The 20,139-nt window shown below is 35.3% G+C and overlaps 1 protein-coding gene across 2 annotated transcripts in view; it reads left to right on the forward strand.

The window, feature by feature from the left end:
* Window positions 1–221: 221 nt before the first annotated feature.
* COBLL1 (cordon-bleu WH2 repeat protein like 1) overlaps window positions 222–20,139 on the forward strand; it is a 172,701-nt gene continuing 152,783 nt past the window's right edge. Inside the window, exons 1-2 of one of the 2 annotated variants that reach the window (XM_051986250.1) lie at window positions 222–528; window positions 1,327–1,441. In XM_051986250.1, the coding sequence (XP_051842210.1) occupies window positions 519–528; window positions 1,327–1,441 (125 nt within the window). In that variant the 5' untranslated portion in view covers window positions 222–518. The remainder of the gene's footprint in view (window positions 529–1,326; window positions 1,442–20,139) is intronic. The other variant, XM_051986251.1, reaches the window with a different exon arrangement.

Below are 20,139 nucleotides of genomic sequence, written 5' to 3' on the forward strand. Positions count from 1 at the left end.
GGAAAGGGGAACCTGTAACAATATTGGAAAGGTCACAGGACACTCAAGTACACGGGTTTCAGGCAGCTTGGGGAAAAGGCTTTGGTTAAAAGCTGGGATAGAGGGAAGAAAGGTCAAGACTGCTTGCTACTAAATGACTAGCAGCAGAGTCCTCCTGCCTCGCCCTACTTCCGCAGGGCCAGTCTCCACCTCCTGCTCTCTCTCTGGCTAGGTACTCTCCCTTCCCACCTGTTGGGCTCCGGGGCTGGTAGAACTGCCTCGGTGACTCCCCTGGTGGTGGGAATGGGAACGCTTCGCCTTGCAGTCGCTCTGGTTTAAAGATTTCCCCCCACTAGACCCCGAAAGGCAAGAAACCCTGGGGGGAAGGAAATTCCTCCTCGGTACGCACCCACCCGTGCCTTGGCTCGCCCTACTCTTTTCTCTCTCTTGCTCCCTCCCTCTTACATTCCCTCAGCTGTCCGGGAGGCACCCGCAGCTAGAAGAGTTGGCGGCGACTTGCTGTGTTCCTAGCTAGGGGCATGGGACAGGGTGGGTGAATCCGGGAGAGGGAAGGCGCGCTCACTGCGCCCATCCAGTCTCTGGGGGAGGTCATCTTGGAGGGGGCGGGAAGGGGATCGCCCTGGAGAAAAAAAGCTGAGGATTTCCCTTTCTTGTCAAGTCTGGGCTCGAGAGCCCAAATTGCAGCCGCGGTGGGGGCGGTAGGAGGGAAGGGAGACTGGGAGACCGAGCTTGGGGAAAGAACAGGGCAACTTCTGTCTCCCTTTGAAAGGGCGGCGGGAGCTTTGGGAGAAAGGGACAGGGCAGATTGCTAATTTGACCTCACTTCCTTTCCTCTCTCCTTTCTCCTCTTTTTGGAAAGAGAAAAGTTTTATAGATTTATTTTGCAAGGTGGTGGTGGACTTAAATCATTCTAGCTAAGCTCGCTGGAGCAAGGGGTGTGCATTCATTGCTAATGCAGCAGCTGCAGCTCCTGGTGCTGCTCACGTCGCAGTCCCCTCCTCCCAACCCCGGCAGCTCGGGGCAGCTAGTCTCCCTGTGCGCCGCCAAATGGCTACAGTGTAAACCCCACGGGGTGGGAGGCGCAGCGCCGCCTTTCGTTACTGCTCGCTCCAGTCTGGGGGAAAAACCTGCCTCTAGTTGCCACTATCGCTCCATGGTGCCCGGACTGTGGGAGCTGGCTTTCCCCACAGGTGAAAAGATAGAAAAAGAAAGGGGAAGCGGTGGGTGGATGGCTCTCCGGGTGCCCATGCCCGTTTGCGCGTAAACATCGGGGCAAACCTCCCGGGCTGCTTTGATCCAGCTTGGATTTCCCACTCCACGCAGCAGCTTGCAGAGTTGGAAGTGGAGCGAGCGCCACCAGCAGCGGGACGATGGACGGCCGAGCCCGAAGAGCCGAGGAACCCCCGGCGGCAGCACCCCAGCCTCCTCCCGCCTCCTCCGGGTAAGCCCCAACCGACCCACCCGGCTCAGGGAAGAAACGCAACTGGAGAAGGGCGAGTTCAGCAAGGCCTAACTAAACCCGTTTACCTGCCTAGGCTAACGATTGCCCTGCCAGCTGTGCCAGGGTGAGTCACCGGCCAGCCAAAGGACCGACCCAGAGAAGGCTTTCTTTTTTTTTTTTTTTTTTTCTTTCTTTCTTTCTTTCTTTTTTTTTTCTTTTTCTTTTTTTTTCTTCTCTCGGTCTCTCTGGATTCTGGCTGGTGGTGGTAGTTTTGTAGCTTTTCTTTGTTTTAAACTGGAGCTGCGCTGGTAATTTGAAGCTCGGTTGAATGCCAGGGATTGGGACTGAGGAGTCCGGCGGGTGTAAAAATCAACAAAGAGCCCTTGTCGGGGCTCTGGAGGAACATCGGGCAATACCTGTAAGCGAACTCCCGGGAAAAAAAGTTTCCTTGGCAGAGCCGAGGGGCTGAGGGAGGAGATCTGTGTCAAGGTGACTCTGGGTGGGGAGAAGGGACTTGGAGGCAGCATTTGGAGGGCTAGGGAATGTTAGCTGTCAGATCACTTGACAGCTGAGGATTGTTGGGTGTGCGTGTGTGGGGGCAGCTTGCTGCTTGTCTTGGGAAAGGTGCAGTGATTTGGGGTTGGGGTGTGGGTGAGTGTGGCGTGCCAATCGTCCTTCTGTGCCAGCTTGCTCTCGATGAAGGCTCTCTCTTTGGAGCCAGAGGAGTGAAAAATCAAACGGAAAATACCTATAGTTTTCTTTGTATCCACGTGTGCTTAAAAAAGAGATGGAAAGGGGACAGACATCACATGATGAGTTAATATTAAGGGAAGAATGTTTTCCTACCAGATATGCAAATGATGACCGTTCTTAGTACTTGTGTAAACAGATCAGAGAACAGGTAGTTCTTCTAGAGATGGCAAGAACTTTAAAATAATTTAAGGTTTTAGTAACTACTAAGTTGGAGAACATTAGTTGGGTTCCTGAAATCGAATACTACCTGTACCTAGTGCAGTGCTTCTTAAAAGGGTTTTTCCTCTTTCCTCACATCTCCCTTCACCTCAGTATTTTTCCCCTCTTTTGTCACTAGTCTGTTGCACAGAATGCCTAAAGGAGAGTGGGAAGATGGTGAAAATAAGAAAGTTAAGGAAAATTTATAGTATGAGTCTGGTGAATGAAAGTTGTAGTTTTTCCTTCTAATTTAATGGATGCACAAGTCATTTTTTCCCTGGAACATGACAGGAGTTTCCTTAGAAGCAAGTCACAGCATGTTTATTCATCACACTGGCCATGTGAACATTGGCAGTTGAATAGGGGAAACATGGAAATTTTTCAAAACAATATGACTAATCTGAAAGATATTTAGTATGATGCTTACATTGAGGAAATATGTAGTATGCGAATTAATTCTTTCATTTTGTTCCAGATAACTGCCAGATTTTCCAATAGTTGCACTTTTCAGTTTATTCCTTTTTCTCCTCCCATTTTTCTGTTCACTTCACCATGTGTCTGCTAAGATGGAAGGCCTAGACAGGAACTTATGAAGATGAACCAGAATAAGTTCCTGACTCTTGGGAGTTTACAGTCCAGTTGGGAGGTAAAATGTAGACAAATAATTATAATACAAAGAAGAGAATAAGTTCCATAGAAGTAATAATAACAGCCAGCATTTAGTGCAAAACAAAACACAAACTTTAGTAACAGCAAAACATTGTAGCATATATTGTTTCTCACCTTTACATCCTGTCCTGCCTTGCCTCTATGAATTTACAGACTATTCCTCATATCTGTAATAGTCTTTTCCTACATCTGTTTATGGCTTCTTCCCAGAATGATTGTTTAACCTTTGCAGAATTGCCCCTCTTTTGCTTCCCACACTCAGTAATACTAATTCGAATCTCAAAAATTCTGGCCTCATTTGCTAATTTAAAATTATTTATCTTCTTTCAATTCTTCCAGTTGTAAATTCTTTGAAGTCAGGGAACATTTTAAAAATCTTTTTATCTCTAACATCTAACATATTATCTTCAGTCTAGTGGGCACTTTAAAAAGGTGTGCTGTTAGGGGCAGCTAAATGGCGCAATGGAAATCAGGAGGATCTGAGTTCAAATGTGACCTCAGACACTTAACATGCTCCAGCTGTGTGACCCTGGGCAAGTCACTTAACCCCAATCGCATCATTTAACCCCAATTGCCTCCATACACACAAAAAAAGAAAATAAAAGAAAAAAATTGTGTGCTGTTGAATTATACTAGTAGTAGTTATATATCAGTTTACAAAACATTTTTCATACCATAACAGTTACTGTAGATAATCAAGTATTCATATTCATTCTTATAGAGAAGAGATTTGAGGTTTAGAAAATTAAAATGATTTGTCCAGAATCATACAGCTACCAGGAATGAAAAAAAAATTATTGAGCACATTTCATGTGCCAGGCACTATGTTAAGCAGATTATTCAGTATTTAGGGAAACTGAGACAATGGTTCAATGACTTATCCAGGGTTTCACAGCTTGTAAATGTCTGAAGCCAGAGTTGAACTCAGTTCTTCCTGACTACAGGTTCAGTAACATCCACTGGCCATTTAGCTACCTACTAAGTAGTAGAGCCAAATCTAATGGTCTTTCCTATGTACTAGAGTGGCTAGTATATACTAACTGATGAGGGGAGGAAGCAAAGGGAGGAGAAATTACTTTTATTGTTTAAGGTTTAGCATTCCTGCAGATCCTGTAATGACAGAATTTTGGCAGAAATGGGTCATTTCATGTGCTGATAATAAAAAGTACAGAGGACAGAATGCACAAGTAGTCCAGTTTGGTTGGAGAATAGAATCTCTGGATATAAAGACTTTAAAAAGTATACTAAAGGCCTCACCAGACTGAATATAAACATAGAAAAATGGCTTGACGTATTATATATGTATCAGGAGTAGAGGAAACAAGGTAAATATTATGTAATTATGCTAGGTTAATGAAGAAAGTTTTAGTTTATGGTTGTAATTACGCCTAAGGCTTGCTTATTAGCAGCTAGAGTAAAGTTAACTGTTTAAATTCTCCAAAACTTCAATACTTTTATTATATGAAACCTAACGGTATATTGACTGATTTGGTAACCTAGAAGTGAATTATCATAAATCCTTTTATATATTTGTTTCCATTTTATTCTTTTCACAGAGCAAATCCTTTTTTTGAAGATTAGAAGAAAGGTGCTAGATAACAATTCCCTAAATTATATTTTTTTCAGAATAGGGAATTGTGCTTCATTTTGCTAACTGATTGCCTGATGTTGCTCAAGCCCCCAATTTACTTCTTAATTATTATGGTGCCATTAATTCCTTAGAAGAAGAGCTTATTCCTGAAATCACCTTCCATACCCCTTTTATCTCTAATAATGGTTTTGTTTTTGCTTTACACCTAATCAGTTGTGCTTTTTTGGGGGAGGGGATACTTTCTTTGTAAAAAAAAAGATTAAAAATTTCTTACCTTAGAAGAAATGTATTTCCTCTAGAATTAAGAGTCTCTAAATTTCTAAATTAGTTAAAAAAAAAAACCCTGTAATTACATTAAAGTTATGAAACTGAAAAAACTTAGAAAATTTTTACTTCTTGTCTTACCTTGAATTAGGCAGCAGGACTCCTTTATCTGCCCAGTCAGTGCTTTACTAGTAGTCCTGAGGATACTAAGTTCTGATTTATTAGATGTCATTAATTGAGATAGTGATGAAGCTTTAAAAAGAAGGTTGGACAATAACCTAGTCACTCTTTCCATTGGAGAACTATAGCATACCCTCTAATTGCTATCTTATTTTATTTCTTAAGAGTACACTAAATGTGTAAAGAATACTTTTATTTCTGCAAGAATAGCAGCTTAAAATGTTTCTGTTTGATTTCAATCAAATAAAGCACTTATTTAGCTCTTAATATATGCAAGACACAGTGCTAAGGATTGAAATCAAGGGACAAAAATGAAATAGGATCTAAAATAATTGTTTGTTTTTAATGTAGAATATTTTTTCAATTATTATCTTTGGGGATTTAAATTAATTTAGTGGGTTTTTAAAAGAAGCTTGGATTATCAACTGAAGTTTTCTTTAAAGTAAAACTGGACTTCATGTCATGATATTAAGGTCATATTTGTAATATATTTTTTTTAAAGTAGGAATTTGGGTTACCAGAAAGGATTGAATTAAATTGTTAATGTAATTCTCACAAACTTCCCACTTGTAAAATGAGGTCGTAGGAAAAATTGTGCAATCCATAAAGCATAACATTTGAATTAGTTATTTCCTCTGAATGAGTTATGGAATAATTGAATAACAGTGTTATGGCTTTTCTTATGTTTGTAGCACCAGGTGTGGTTGATAATGCTATTTCCTATGCTAATCTGGAAAACAGCCTCATTCAAATAAATGTTTTATTTAGAGAGTCATCAGAATCTGTTGAACCCCATTATAGGTTGAATAGTCTCTAGTGGGTCCTCTCGATACCTGTATGTTCTTTGCTCTCAGAAAGAAAATGAGCTATGTCAGGAAAGGATAAATGAATAACATTATTCAAGAGAAGAAAGTGGCTTAGAAGAATGCTTAATATTGTACATATTCTTAAAGTGCACATGTGCCTTGCTTAATTAAGATATGACCAAACATATAAGCAATAAATATTGTGGAGTGATAAATGAATGAATGAAAAGCATTTTTTTTTTTTAGTGTTCAATATGTGCTAAATGCTGGGGAGACAGAGTAAAGACAGCTCCTGCTCTCAAAGGAGCTCAAATTCTAATAGTAAAAGAGAATATATATGGGAGGTTTCACCTGCAGGAGAGATAGAAAAGCCCTGTGATTCCTAGCAAGGCAGTTTAGAATATATCTTCTTTAATGCCATTTTCCATTTATTAAAAACATTTCTGATGTTGAACCATTGGGTGGTAAAAACTTTTTTATCAAGGTCTTCAGTTATGGTTACTAAGAAGGGAGAGGTTGCAGAACCTGCAAAGATAGTTTGCCAGGTGGGCTCTACAGGAGTTGCTTTACAAAAGAGTTCATTTTATGAAATAATTTGTCTAGTTCTTTTAAATGTTGAGTTATTTGGATTTTAAAATGCATTAAAATAATCAAAAGATCAAAAGAAAGATTTATATACATGTTCAGTATACATAACTTACATAAAGTAAGACATACCTCTGTATGGAGGACTTATATAGAAATCTTTAAGGAGGGATAACCTCTAGTCTAGCAAACTGGAGAGGTAAGAGTCACTTTTACTTAATGGCAAGGAATGGACTAGCTGAGCTTTCAAGATATACTGAATATATTCACTGAAAATTTTAAATAATTTTGTGTTATTTTTTGTGAGTTCTAGAAAGTAGCCAAAGATGTATTTTTGTTGTTACTATTGGACTTTGCTGTGACTTTTTTTGTGGAATTTTTTCTCCATCTGTTATACTTAAAAAAAAAAAAAAAAACTTTCAGGGTGGGAGAGAAAAGTTTCCCATGATTAATTCCCAAGGGTCAAATGTCTACAGTCTTATATAAGGACTTATCTAAGGGAAATTAATCCCTTGATAGACTACCAAAAATGAATATGGTTATTTTGGTAACATTAAAAAAATGCAGGTTGAGTTTTATTGCTTTCCATTTCAGTCAGAGTAAGTACATGGTGTTAGGTTTGTAAATTTTAAAACTGGATGAACAAATCCTTATTGTTTTCTAGACAAGAATGTACTATGTAGCTGAGGGTTTTTTTTTTTTTTGACACCCAACAGTAAGTATTTAATTTTTATTTTTACTGTAAGACAAATAGAACATTAATTTAAAAGTGCTGTTAGAGCTAAAGAGAGTTTAAAAAATCAGAATTAGAATCTTTAACAGTTAGAAAACGTTTAGTTCATCAACAAGCATCTATTAAACACTTGCTATATGCCAGACATTCTATTAGGGGCTGAAGATATAAACACAAAAGACAAAAGATATTTTTATAATGCCAGACAGCATTACTTAACTTTATAGGTGTAGATCATCATATTTGAGTGTCTGCTGTGGACCAGTAAATGTACTAAATGATGTAAGCTATAGGTTTGCCAATTCTCACTTGACCAATTAATTCTGTGGCCCTACTTAAAGGTTCAGAGAGATATCTTATTTAGTTTTGATTGAGTGATAGTTTCTTAACTTTCCATCCCACAATAATAACAGAGGGTCTATTAAAGGAAGTATGAATCCAAGAGGTACCCTCTTTGCCCACTTTATTAATCTCTAGTTCCTTGAAATTTAATTTTAACAATTCTGAATATAATTTAACAATCCAATACATAATTATTAAACACCAACCATTTATGTTCTGGATAAATTGGAACATTGATTCTTTGTGTTATGAATAATAGCTACTATTTACATAGAGCTTTAAGGTTTGTGGAATACTTTACACATCATATTTGGTCTATACAAAACTCTAAGAAGATAGGTGCTCTTATTCATTTTGCAGATAAGGAAACTGAGGCTCACAAATATGAATTATCTTCCCCAGGATCACATAGAGAATATCTTTATCAGAATTTGAACCCAGATCTTTCTAACCCTGAATCTAGCCTTCTATCCACTGTAGAGCTACATAGAGTGGATCTATATTTATAGTCTAGCCAATAAAATATTTATTTTTCATGAGAACACTGTATGAATAAGGAGAGCAGTGTTGGTGTTGATAAGTGTGGATATTGTGGTGTACTTTTTGTATTCTACCATATATATATATATATATCACAAATTGATTATATAACATTTATAATTTGATCTCTTCCCTTTTCCCATTCCTTTTACCCTCTTCCTACTACTTAGTTCTGAAGTAAATAGAAATGAGATAAATGCAAGGCAAGTAATAGTGACAGCAGCAGTTTAAGCCATTTTCTCCTCCCCCCAAGTATTTATTATTTGAAATGAATTAATTTCTTAGCTGGTATAAAAGATACGATTATTGTCCCTGAGTTCCTATTCTTTATGTAAGTATTCTTCAGCAGCTGATAGCAAAGTGACTTATGGCTTATTCTGGCTCAAAACTGAATATCTAAGATTCTCTGGATTTTACTTTTCTCATATGTAGCTTAGATAGTTGAAGAAGCCTGATGTGCAGCATTATCCTGCCATATCATAGAAGTGCTCACCTATTTTTCCTCCTTGAGCTCTCTCCTTCCATTCCCCACTCCAGCTTCATTTTCTGCCCAGAAAGATACTTGTAGAACCTTTCAAAGGATCTTGGGCTATTTCTTCTCTTCATGTCTATTTGGCCTGCTTACCTCATAAATCCTAGGACTCCTCCCTGCTTAGCATTTTCTACTAGCTCTCTACATGTTTCCTGGGCCAAGACACTGGAGGAAGTTAGGTGCTACCCAGTTGCCATTCTTCCCTTGTTTCTTGGACTGGCTTTATTTATTCTACATCTTTCCTGGCATTGTCATTTAACCTTTACCTTATCGAGAATATGTCGGGTGGGCCAATACATGCTAAATACCCCTTTTGGCTGAAAGACAACTTCCTAAGCAAAGCTTTGATTATTCTACTCCTTTCCTTCCTTGGTGACACTTAAAAAAACCCAACCTGTGCCTATATTTATTGGCATATTTATATCCCTTTTGATACATATGTAGAATTTTCTTTTTTCTTTTTTAAGCATCCCTTCCTAAAAATAAGTTGAATACTTTTAGTTAGGAAAAAAAATAAATTTGCTTACTTCCATTAAAGCCAGTCTTAGAAAAACAGAAAAATTTCTATAGACAGCTGTTATTTCAGATGGAAAGAAACTGGCTTCACATGAATCACTTTCCCCTTCTGTGTCTATTTTTCCTTCTACCATTTTAATCAGAGAGAAAGTAAACTTGTTTCCTATCCTTTTTATCAGAGATTATAACCTTTAATCAGAGATTATAACCAGTAGTAAAAAGGTACTAAATTTGAAACCAGAGGGCCCAAGTTTAAATTCAGATTAGTATGTATTTCCCAATCCATAAAATTATTGGGATGGAACTACATAAGATTATTTCCATGTCTAAATAGAGGATGCTAATTTTTTTTTTATATTAGTCCCTTTTTTATGTTGTCAGTATTTTAGCTGGGAGTCTGTGGTAAAATAGATAAGAACACAGTCCATAGTAAAAATGACTAGACTTTCAACAATTGACCAAGACACTTATTCGAGATGTGATTCTGAGCATGTCCCTTCACTTCTCTAGACATAATTTGCCTCATTTTAAAAGTGGGTAAAGTTTGGAGTTAGATAATCTGGGTTAAAATTCCACATGTGGTACATACTGTATGTGTAGCCTTGAATAAGACATTTAACTCCTGAGGTTATTTGTAGAAGTGATTGGATTGAGGGACCACTTAAGGCTTTAATTAGTGAACCGTTGGTTGATAGTTATTATGGGGAAAGTGAGCATTCAACTATAAATCTTGTTTGTGTTCTTAAAAAGGACCTTGATATCAGGAAAATGATAACATTGGAGAAATGTTTGTTGAGTTTTTAAAATAAATTCTATAATATAAATTCAGTTGCCATGTATTTATGATTATAAATGGATATATATATATATACAGTTATATGCATATACCTACACATATTATTTTTACATGTCTTTCCATAATGAAAAACCGTGTGTGTGTGTGTGTGTGTGTGTGTGTGTGTGTGTGTGTGTGTGTTTTTTTCTGGTGTGAACAGTATTTAACATATTTGAACAAAATTTAGAACATTTACCAGATTAGTGGTTTTCTGGAAAATTTTCCACTCTGATAAAATTGGTATAAAGTGCCAATCTGATCTGTAATCTATATCAAGTTACTACAAAGCTTCATCAAAGTGTGATTTGATCCAAACAAAATGGAACAGATATTCAGCAGTTCAGTCATGGTTAGAATTGTGTTGTAATTAGACAAAACTTTATTTGGCATATAAAATAATCCAGCTTCTGTATTCCTGTTTCTGATTAAATTTGTTTATACTGAAATTTAGAAATCCCAAATTTATTTCAAGTCACGTAAACAAGAATTTATTAAGTACCTACTCTGTTCCCGATACTATACTAAGGAATGGGGATGCAAAGGAAAAAACAAACAAACAATCTAATTCAAAACAGTCTTTGCTCTTAAGTAGTTTACAGTCTAATGGAAGAGACTTGCACATAACCATGTACAAAAAGTTATACATAGTATATATTGGAAATCTCAGATGGAAGATGCTAGTACTAAGGGGGACAAAGATCAGAATATTTAAATAGATTAAAATTTACTCCGTTATACATAGTAGATATACATTGTATATTTGCAACTAAGGAATGTATGAATTTTCCATTTTCATGGATATTAAATATACGTATAAACAGATGGTGAAGTAGGACTTGAGTATAAATCTTGCTTTAGACACTAGTTGTAAGACCAATTTTATGTGTGAAATAGGGATAAGATCACCTACCTCATAGGGATTGTTATGAGTCAAGTGAAACCAATATAGCCATTTGCAAACCTTAATGTGCTATAATGCTGTTGTTCAGTCATTTCAATTGTGTCCAACTCTCATTTGAAGTTTTCTTGGCAAAGATATTGGAATGGTTTGCCATTTCTTTTTCTAAGTGATTTTTTTTTTTTTTTTCACAGATGAGAACACTCAGGCAAACAGGGTTAAGTGACTTGCCCAAGTCATAACTATTAAGTATCTGAGACTGGATTTAAATTCAGATCTTTCCGACCTCAGGCTTGGCATTCTATTCACTGCACCACCTAGCTGCTCTCAAAGCTAGTAAATGTTAGCAATTATTATCATTATCATCTTTATAAAGTAATAACTAGTACAGTTATCTGAAAGCACCTAGTGAAACTGTACTGTAATTATGGATTATTATTCTAAATCATGCTGTTGTTTTTTCCCTACTTTTTAAATGGATAAAATTGTATTTTTTCATGATGCAGAGAAAATTTTTGCTATCTAGCCTTCTAAATGTTTCGGTTTTTGAAATGGCTTTGAACCCAAGGCATCAAATCAAAGATTTATAAGAAAAGATATGGGAAATAGGGTAAATAAGAAGGGAGACAAATATATTTTAATTAAAATATTATAATATATAGGGAGAAAAAGAAAGAGAGAAGAGGGCAATAATAATTCCAAAATACTTTTTTAAAAAGTGGCAATAGGAGCAAAGAATTAGAAGTTGTTGGTTGAATAGCTGATACACGAACAATGGAGAAAAGAGATAGATTTAATCTATCCTCGAACTTTTTAAATAGGGGGTCAGTTCACTGTTCCTCAGACTGTTGGAGGGCCGGACTATAGTAAAAACAAAAACTTTGTTTTGTGAGCCTTTAAATAAAGAAATTTCATAGCCCTGGGTGAGGGGGATAATTGTCCTCAGCGCCGCATCTGGCCCGAGGGCGGTAGTTTGAGGACCCATAGAAGATAAACTGGATGAATGTTTGCTTACTCTATAAAGATAGATCGCAACTTCTATCTCAATACAGTTTGGTAGTTGCATAGGAGTAATACTAGTTGGTAAGGTATATAGAGGTGAGGTAAATTAGATGCTTAAGGACATTTTCCACACTTTTTTTTTTCAATGAATATCAACAAATGGTTCATAAATATACTGTGTATAAAAGAGGCCGTGTAGTGTAGTATTTAGAGACAGCTTTGGTTTCAGTCTGATTTTACTTCTGAGAGAGGCTGAAGTAGCCCAAGCAATTCTGAATAGACTCTTGAAATTACAGATGAGTATGAGTTGCTGGTCTGAAGAGGGAATTTCCATCCTGGGAGTTCCCTACAATATATTGGTGAAATCAAAAGTCTGAACAAAAAGCAATGCAAAACAATCAAAACCTCAATGTGCAAGGAGACATGGATTGCAAGGTGTGTTGGTGGAGTGGGTTCTTATAGTTTGCCCTAAGTGCCCCAAAATTCTAATTATAAATCTGTATTTTGTAATTGTTCTATGGAGAATGTTGGTACAGCATTTGTCTAAATATATAAAAACTATTTTGATAAGAAAAACTATGGAAGTGTAAGGATAATTACAACCCCCCCCCAAAAAAAAAGCCCTTCAGTTTTTAATTGACCATATTCAGTTGTATCTTTTCCTCTTATTTCCCCATTCCCTTTCCATTGATTGTTTCATTTTTAGGTTAATGTTTAAGCAGGGTTAGTCCTTAGATATGACTTGCTAATGCAATACCAGTTTATTGCTCCAGCACTGTCAATATTCATTTGGTATGGATGGATTTTTTTGTTGTTCCTCCTCAATAGCATGTAGTATAAGTAACAATTTGTCATGATCAGTGCTACTCTTAAGCTTGGAAAGTAAGGAGAGAGACAGAGACAGACACAAAAAGAGACAGGGACAGAGAGAAAGAGAAAGAGAAAAAGAAAAAGAAATTAAGGGGAGATGAGGAGGGAAAGAATGCCAACCTTCTCTGATTATCTTAGTCAGTTTACTCTGTAATTTAACCCTTTGACAGGGAAAGTAGTACATTCCATTGATGCTTTTAAAATTCTAGTGACCTTTGATTGTGCATCCCCTCCACCCCCCAAACAAACAGATAAAAACTATGGGAAAAATTTCTTGATTTTTTTTTTTATTTTCAAAAGAGAAAGGGAAACATGGGATTATGTTGAAACTTCCATTTTTTCATTTCTGATCTAAACATATTGTTATTTTATATTCTGTGTATCACACACACATACATAAATGTAATTTTTTTCTTTTCTGAGAGTTTCTTTGATGTACTTAATACTTCAAACAAAAGGATGAAAATGTGTCAGAATTTCCATGGTGTTCTGAAGAGGACCAACATTGTAACAGCTTTTCTTTCTGCATTAATAGATATTTTGATGTTATAGTAATAATGATGTAAAATAATGATTATGTTTAGGATTGAAGTGAGAAAAGGGGAGAAATGAACACAATCAGCAGGAAAAAATCATGGTATTAGATTAATTCAAGGCCTCTTCCCAAACATAAGAGCAGGACATCTTTAAAGCTTTCATGCCTTCAGTTTGAGATGCATTCTCTCTGCCACCAAGTTTTGGTGCTTTTATATTTAGTAAACATAAACTTGTTCAAATAATGTTTTTATATCCCTTATTTACTTTACATTTATACAAAGAACTTCTAAACAAAAATATTTGAATTCAGGTTTGTCTTGTGCAGAGTAGTCATTTAGTAATGTTGAATTGAGTAAGCAATGTTGTTAATTAAAAGTAATCTTATCTAGTCAGAAATAGCAAGTTTATCAGTAGTTGAGTTTAAATTCATTATTATTCAGCTCAGTGAATGTACTGTGAATTTAATTCCTTGCATCATTCCACACTAAACCAAGCTTTTTGTTCTTTGGAGGTAACTGTCAGCTATTTGACTGATAGGCAGATTCAATTGGAATGTTGTCTTTTTTTATATATGTGAATGTGTGTGTGTGTGTGTGTGTGTGTGTGTGATATATGTGTATATATACATGGGTATGTGTGCGCCTGAGAACCTTTAGAAATAAATCTGATCCTTAGTAAACTTCAACATCTAAAACTTCTGAATTGAATTAATTATAAAAGATGTTTCATTAATTTAATGTGGAAGTATCATGTGCAACTCTCCTCCCCCTTAAAAAAAACAAAACCTATAAATATTTTCATTTAGGGTGCCATTTACCAGGGCATTGTTGCTGTGAAACTGGCATATGACACTTATTTTAAGTTTTAGAGTTTATAGTTAATCTGAGAATGCTCAATTATGAAATTCTTCCCTTAGTGTAAGATCATTTTACAAGCAATGTTCTTTGCAGTGGTATTAATGAAAAAATGTGAAATTCATTAGTGTTGTGATTAAAAATTCTAGGAATACATGCTTTCATTTTATTTGCACAGAAAATAGCAACTTTGAATTACATGTAAACTGTTTCGTTAATAGCCTCTAAATATTACAGAACATGAGTACCTCGACATTTTCTACAACATGTCATTTGGATTAATGAACTGCTTTTGGAGGCAGAAAAAAGGGAATTAGGCATTGATCTAAGATGGACTATGTTTGAATAGGCACTGCATAAAAATTCTTTACATTTACAAATCTAGTAAACATGCTTTCTAGAGTTCAGGTCTCTAGTAAGAAGAGGATATAAACATTGTGCACTGGTGAGTGGTCTAAAACTGCAGAAGTTAGTTTCATTTACTGATAAAAGGAGAGAATTAGTTTTTTAAAATGCCTGAAATGAAACTGTAGTATCAGAGATGCTTTAAAGAAGAATAGGACAATATACATGCTAACTTCTTTATGTTTAGTGAATGAGATATGGTCCTATAATAAATTTCAAATGGAAAAGAAATTTATGAAAATATAAGTACAAATGAATATGTTTTCCCTCAAAATGGAGTTTCTATTTGCATAAAAATAAGATGAAATTCTAATCTATAATTTATTAAGAATAATTTCAGTGTAATGATAACTTGCTGCATGAATAGTGGAGGTTAGAATATAGTAATTCCAAGATGTGTTTTAGTGCTTTTTATTAACTTAATATCTGAAAAATGTCGTAAGAGACCTACTTAGTGAACCAGTATACTTAACTCATTTGCATTTATAGATATTGATTTTTGGTCTTCAGTAACATTTATTGGGCTATGGATCAACAACTATGGAATCTTAAAAAATATTTAGAAATGATGATATAGCTCATCCTCTTTGAAAAGGTACATATTTAGGGTTAGGGAAACTTCTTGGTTGGAAAGTATTTATAATCTGGTCAAAGGAAAACAAGAGAATTATATGTAAATAATGAACAAATCAGTTTTATTTAGATTGAAGTCTTAAGATGAGGAGGTCACAAGATAAGAGGTCAGCATTTAAAATATTATTTTCAAAGGAAAGAGAAGTGTTAAATTCAGACTTTTCTAGAGAGATTTTTCAAAAAGATATAAAAAAGATCAAAAATACAAGTTTATTTTGAATTAAGTTTTTAATAACATTTTATCATAATCCTAGATTATACTGTATTAAGTTAAATTCAAAGAACAGGGGAGGACTAGGTCTTGTCACTCTAGTGTTTCATGTGAAAATAGGTGGGAATAGAGATTTTTATATCTACTCAGGAAGCCACAATGTGCAAATTGCAGCTATTTTTGGTTGTAAAATATTAATTAACCTTAATGAAAATTACATGGTCTTTTATAGGATAAAAGTGGACTCTAAGCCTCCAGAATAGGAGACAGGGTGTGTTGTAATTCCATTAAAAAAATAACCATCTCTCTTTGTAAGGCTATATAAAATGCCTCACCTTTTGTCTACCCTAATTTTCTCATCTGTAAAATGGGTATAATACTACATTTTCATTTTTTTGCTTATAAAGACAAATATATAATACATAGAAAGCAGGTCACAAATTGAATATTTAAAATTCAGAACCCTGTGCCTTTAGTTGACTAGGGCTCTTAAGTAATACATATACATATATATAAATAGACTGAATTGCTACTATTTGGAATTAATCTCACAAATAGTGGATGTCCATTTCTCTTTCTTTTGTGTTTTTTTTTTTTTTGGTGACAGTGAAAAAAATGAAATTAATATTGATAATAGTAATAATCTTTTGCTGTTACTATGTTATTTAAATGGAAAGTGATATTTTACAAACTCATAAATTATAGTACACCAGCAAATAGTTAACAACAGCAACAGCATTAAATGTCTTATGTGCAAAGTGTCCTGGACAAGATGAGGCTAACAAGTCAAGCAAAGTATAGTATTTAGTGAACTATGTAAATGAAAACTTTTGAACATTAACATTTTAGTACAGTTATTTATATTTGAATAAATATAACCCTAATAAGCCCCTCTGGAATTCTGAAGAAAGCCAGATATTTTATATGAATGAGTTGTAACTGTCAGGTTTTCTGTCTTTGCTATCACAAACAGGGAAACACCAATTATTGAGTTTTCCTAGGCATGGAAATATCCTTATGGGGGTGGGGTGGGGATGGGTGGGAATGCCCAGAGAAAGGGCATTGTATACTAGAAAGAAAGAGAGGGTGTTTCTTGAGTAGAGAGAGCCTGTTATAAGAATGGTCAGATAGATACTCCCCAATCCCAAACCAGAGATTTTTCAGCCTACCACTTACCTCAATGCTCTGTCAGCATAGATTGGTGGATGTTCATCACCACTGGATAACAGAAATAACGAATTGAGCAAATACTTTAAATATTTGCAAATATAACTAATTCCCATTTGTTAGAATGCAACAGTTGATTGTGGCAGAGAACATTTTTAAAACACTAGAGGTTCCAAGGCTATATCAAGTAACCACAAGCTTGTACTACAATGTTATATTTAACTGGTATTTTGATTGAGAAACCTGCTCTTTGGTTTAGGTGAATATGATTCTCTACCTTGTTTTGCAACTGACTATGAACTTAGGTGGAGGAGATAGGTTTGGAGAGTAGAAGGAGTAATTTGCAGATTGGCTATGGAGCTAATGAACTGTGGCCTAGCCACTGGGTTTTATCTAAATTTTGTTTGATGCTCAGAATGAGCATTTGAGAAGATGCAGAACTGTTCCTTTGCTCAGGAAAGAGAATTTTGATTTAAAGTTGGAACAACAATATTACTAAAATTCTCTGCTCTTTAAAGTTTTGTCCTTGAATCATGTAATTGTAAGGCATTTCTTTCTTTAATATATGAGGGATAAGAATATTCAGGGATTCCAGGTCATTGAATCACTGTATTTTGGATCTGTATTTTGTAAAAGGGGTCTTTTGAGACTGAAATTAGTTGTCAAGATCTTTGCTATATTTTTTATTTTTTTCACTTAATAGCATTTTATTTTTTCCAGTTTACTTGTAAACTATAGTTTTCAGCATTCATTTTGGTAAAGTTTTGAGTTTCACTTTTCCTCTTCCCTTCCTCTTCTCTCCCCAAGATAGCAAGCTTTTATTCTGACATTGTTGATCACCTCTTCTAGATAGAAATATCTAGGGTTTCATGGCATTGCCCACTATCTATATGAAGCTTCTTCTCAGTCTTTTTTTTTTTTTTTTTTTTGGCTAGATCTCCATCCAGGTCACAGATCCATAACTTTGGTTGTCCCGCAAGACTCGATCCTTGGTCTTCTTTTTATACCATTTTACTTGGTGATCTTCCTCAGTTCCCACGAATTCAGTCATCTCTACCCTGATCTTTCTCAAATCTCTTTATCTTCTGTGCTGAAATCCATCTTATATCTCTAGTTGCCTTTCAGAAATATTTGTGTTATATCCAATAATCATCATGTTTAAATTGATCTTATTAGTTTTCTTCCTAATGTGACTTCTGCCTAAATTTAGTATTTTTGATCCTGTTGTATTTTTCCTTCATGGAATTATAGAATTTGAGCAGGGAAGTGACCTCAATGGCCACCAAGTACCTATTTCTAAAAGGAATCTTAATTGTATATACCCAGCAAGTGAATTACCTTATGCCTTAAGACCTCCAAGGTGTAAGACAGCCCGTTCCATTTTGGGACAGCTCTATTTAGTAATAATTTTTTAGGGGGATATCTAACCTTAAATTTCATTAGAACAAACCTAATCCTTTTTTGCATTTTTGGTTTCTCAGGCGAAACACACCTAGTTACTGCAATTGATTCTCATATAGCATTGTCTCAAGACACTTCCTTATCTTGGTTACTCTACCTGAACACTCCAGTATATCAGTATCCTTTTGCAATTGAGGTACCTATAATTGAATATAATACACCAAGTATTATAGAGAATGAAGAAAAAGTATAGTGATTGTCTTTTTATTTTTGAAAGATCTTCATTCTCTTAATCAGCCCCAGGATCATATTAGGTGTTTTTTTTTTTTTTGTTTGTTTGTTTTTGCTTCCACATTACACTACTGACTCATTTTGAGCTTGCAACTTAATTAAACCCCAGTTCCCCCTCCTTCCAACAGCTGTTGTCTAACCATGCTTCCCCAATATTCTATTGACAGAACTATTTTTTATACTCATGTTAGATATTATTTATTCCTACTTAAGTATATCTTTTGATCAAGAATCTTTTAGATACTGACAGCCATCTTAAATATTAGCTATCCTTTTCAGCCCGTGTCAGATATGATATGCAGATATGATGAAGATACCATCTATGCCTTTATCTGGGTCACTGATAAAAATTATGAACTACATATGGCCATTCACAGATCATTGGGCTAGTCTACTGCTAACTTGCATTGATGTTGAGCCATTAAGAAGGAAAGGAAATAATAATTTATGTAATGTCTACTATGTGTGAGGCATCGTGCTAGATACTTGACAAATATTAGCTCATTTGATCCTACAACAATCCTATGAAATCTTATTTCTGTTTTATATTTGAAAACAACAGAGGGAATAAGAAGTTAAATTACCTGCATAGAATCCCTTTAGGTAATAAATGCCTGAAGTCAGATTTGAATATGCCCAGTGTTCTCTTCATCACTATTTGTTTATTTTGGCTATCCAGCCATTTCTGAATCCACCTAATTGTACTAATGTTTATCTGCTTCTAACATCTCTGTGTAGTGAGAAAAGAGATACTTAATAAAGAATTTTGCTAACATTTAAGTAAACTATAGGTGTCAGTGTAATTTTAAGCTTTGTTAGTTTGAAAACTGTACTAAGACTTTTGAAATACCCTCTTTATCCACAGCATTCCCCTTACCTGTAACATAGTAATTCTGTCAAAAAAGGAAATGAAGTTAAATCTGACATGATTTATTCTTGATCAAGCCACTCGGTTCTTTGTCATTACCTCTCTCATTTCTAGATAGTTAGTCTTGTCTAACATTTTTCCATCAACAGAAACAAGCTTATTTCCCTATAACTTTGCATTTGTGGGAGTTCTGATTTTCAAAAAAGTAATTAGTTTATTTTTATACAATTTTAATTTACCTCTCATTTTCTGTGATTTTTCAGATTATCATTGACAGTGGATCCATAACCATGCCTTCCAAGTCTCTTGGGACTGGAGGATATAGTGCATGAAGGCCAAGTGACTTCAATCCATCACAGGCCATTGCATGTTCCTTTATGATTTCCTTGCTTATGGTTAACCATACTTTGTTAATCATTTCTGTCATTTTCCAGTGTATTGTCCTTGTCAGAGAAAATACGAGCCAAATAAGAAATGACTGACTCTGCCTGTTCTCTGTTGGTTATTGTTAGTCCACCCACAATAACCTTTTGCTCTCAATGTAGCTTAACAAACAAAATTCACACTTTTTCTTTTCTTTTTTTCTTTTTGCCCCTAGCTTCCTCTTGGCAGTCTCAACTCAGATTTTCTTAGGCATAGATTAGAGAAGTAACTTTCTCAAGGACTAATTTGGCCTTAGATAGAAATAAATTGATTAATAATAGTATGGATTTATTTAGTGATTTAAGATTGGCAAAGTGCTTTATTATCTTGTTTGATGTTCACCACAACACTATAAAGTCAGTTTTGTATGCTCATTTTTCAATTGAAGAACAGATTTTTAAGTTTATATAACTTGATTAAGATCACACAGCTAATAAGTAGCTATGGAAGATTCAAACTCGTGTCTTCCTGATTCCAAGACCAATATTTTATTTACTGTGACACTCAGATGCTCAGTGATATTAAAAATGAGAGACCCTACTTTTGATTCATTTAGTGGGAGTTTAGGAGTGGGAGTAGACATTAGGAGCATTG

The sequence above is a fragment of the Antechinus flavipes genome, chromosome 3 (genome assembly GCF_016432865.1).
Source record: "Antechinus flavipes isolate AdamAnt ecotype Samford, QLD, Australia chromosome 3, AdamAnt_v2, whole genome shotgun sequence".
In the NCBI taxonomy this organism is placed as follows: domain Eukaryota; kingdom Metazoa; phylum Chordata; class Mammalia; order Dasyuromorphia; family Dasyuridae; genus Antechinus; species Antechinus flavipes.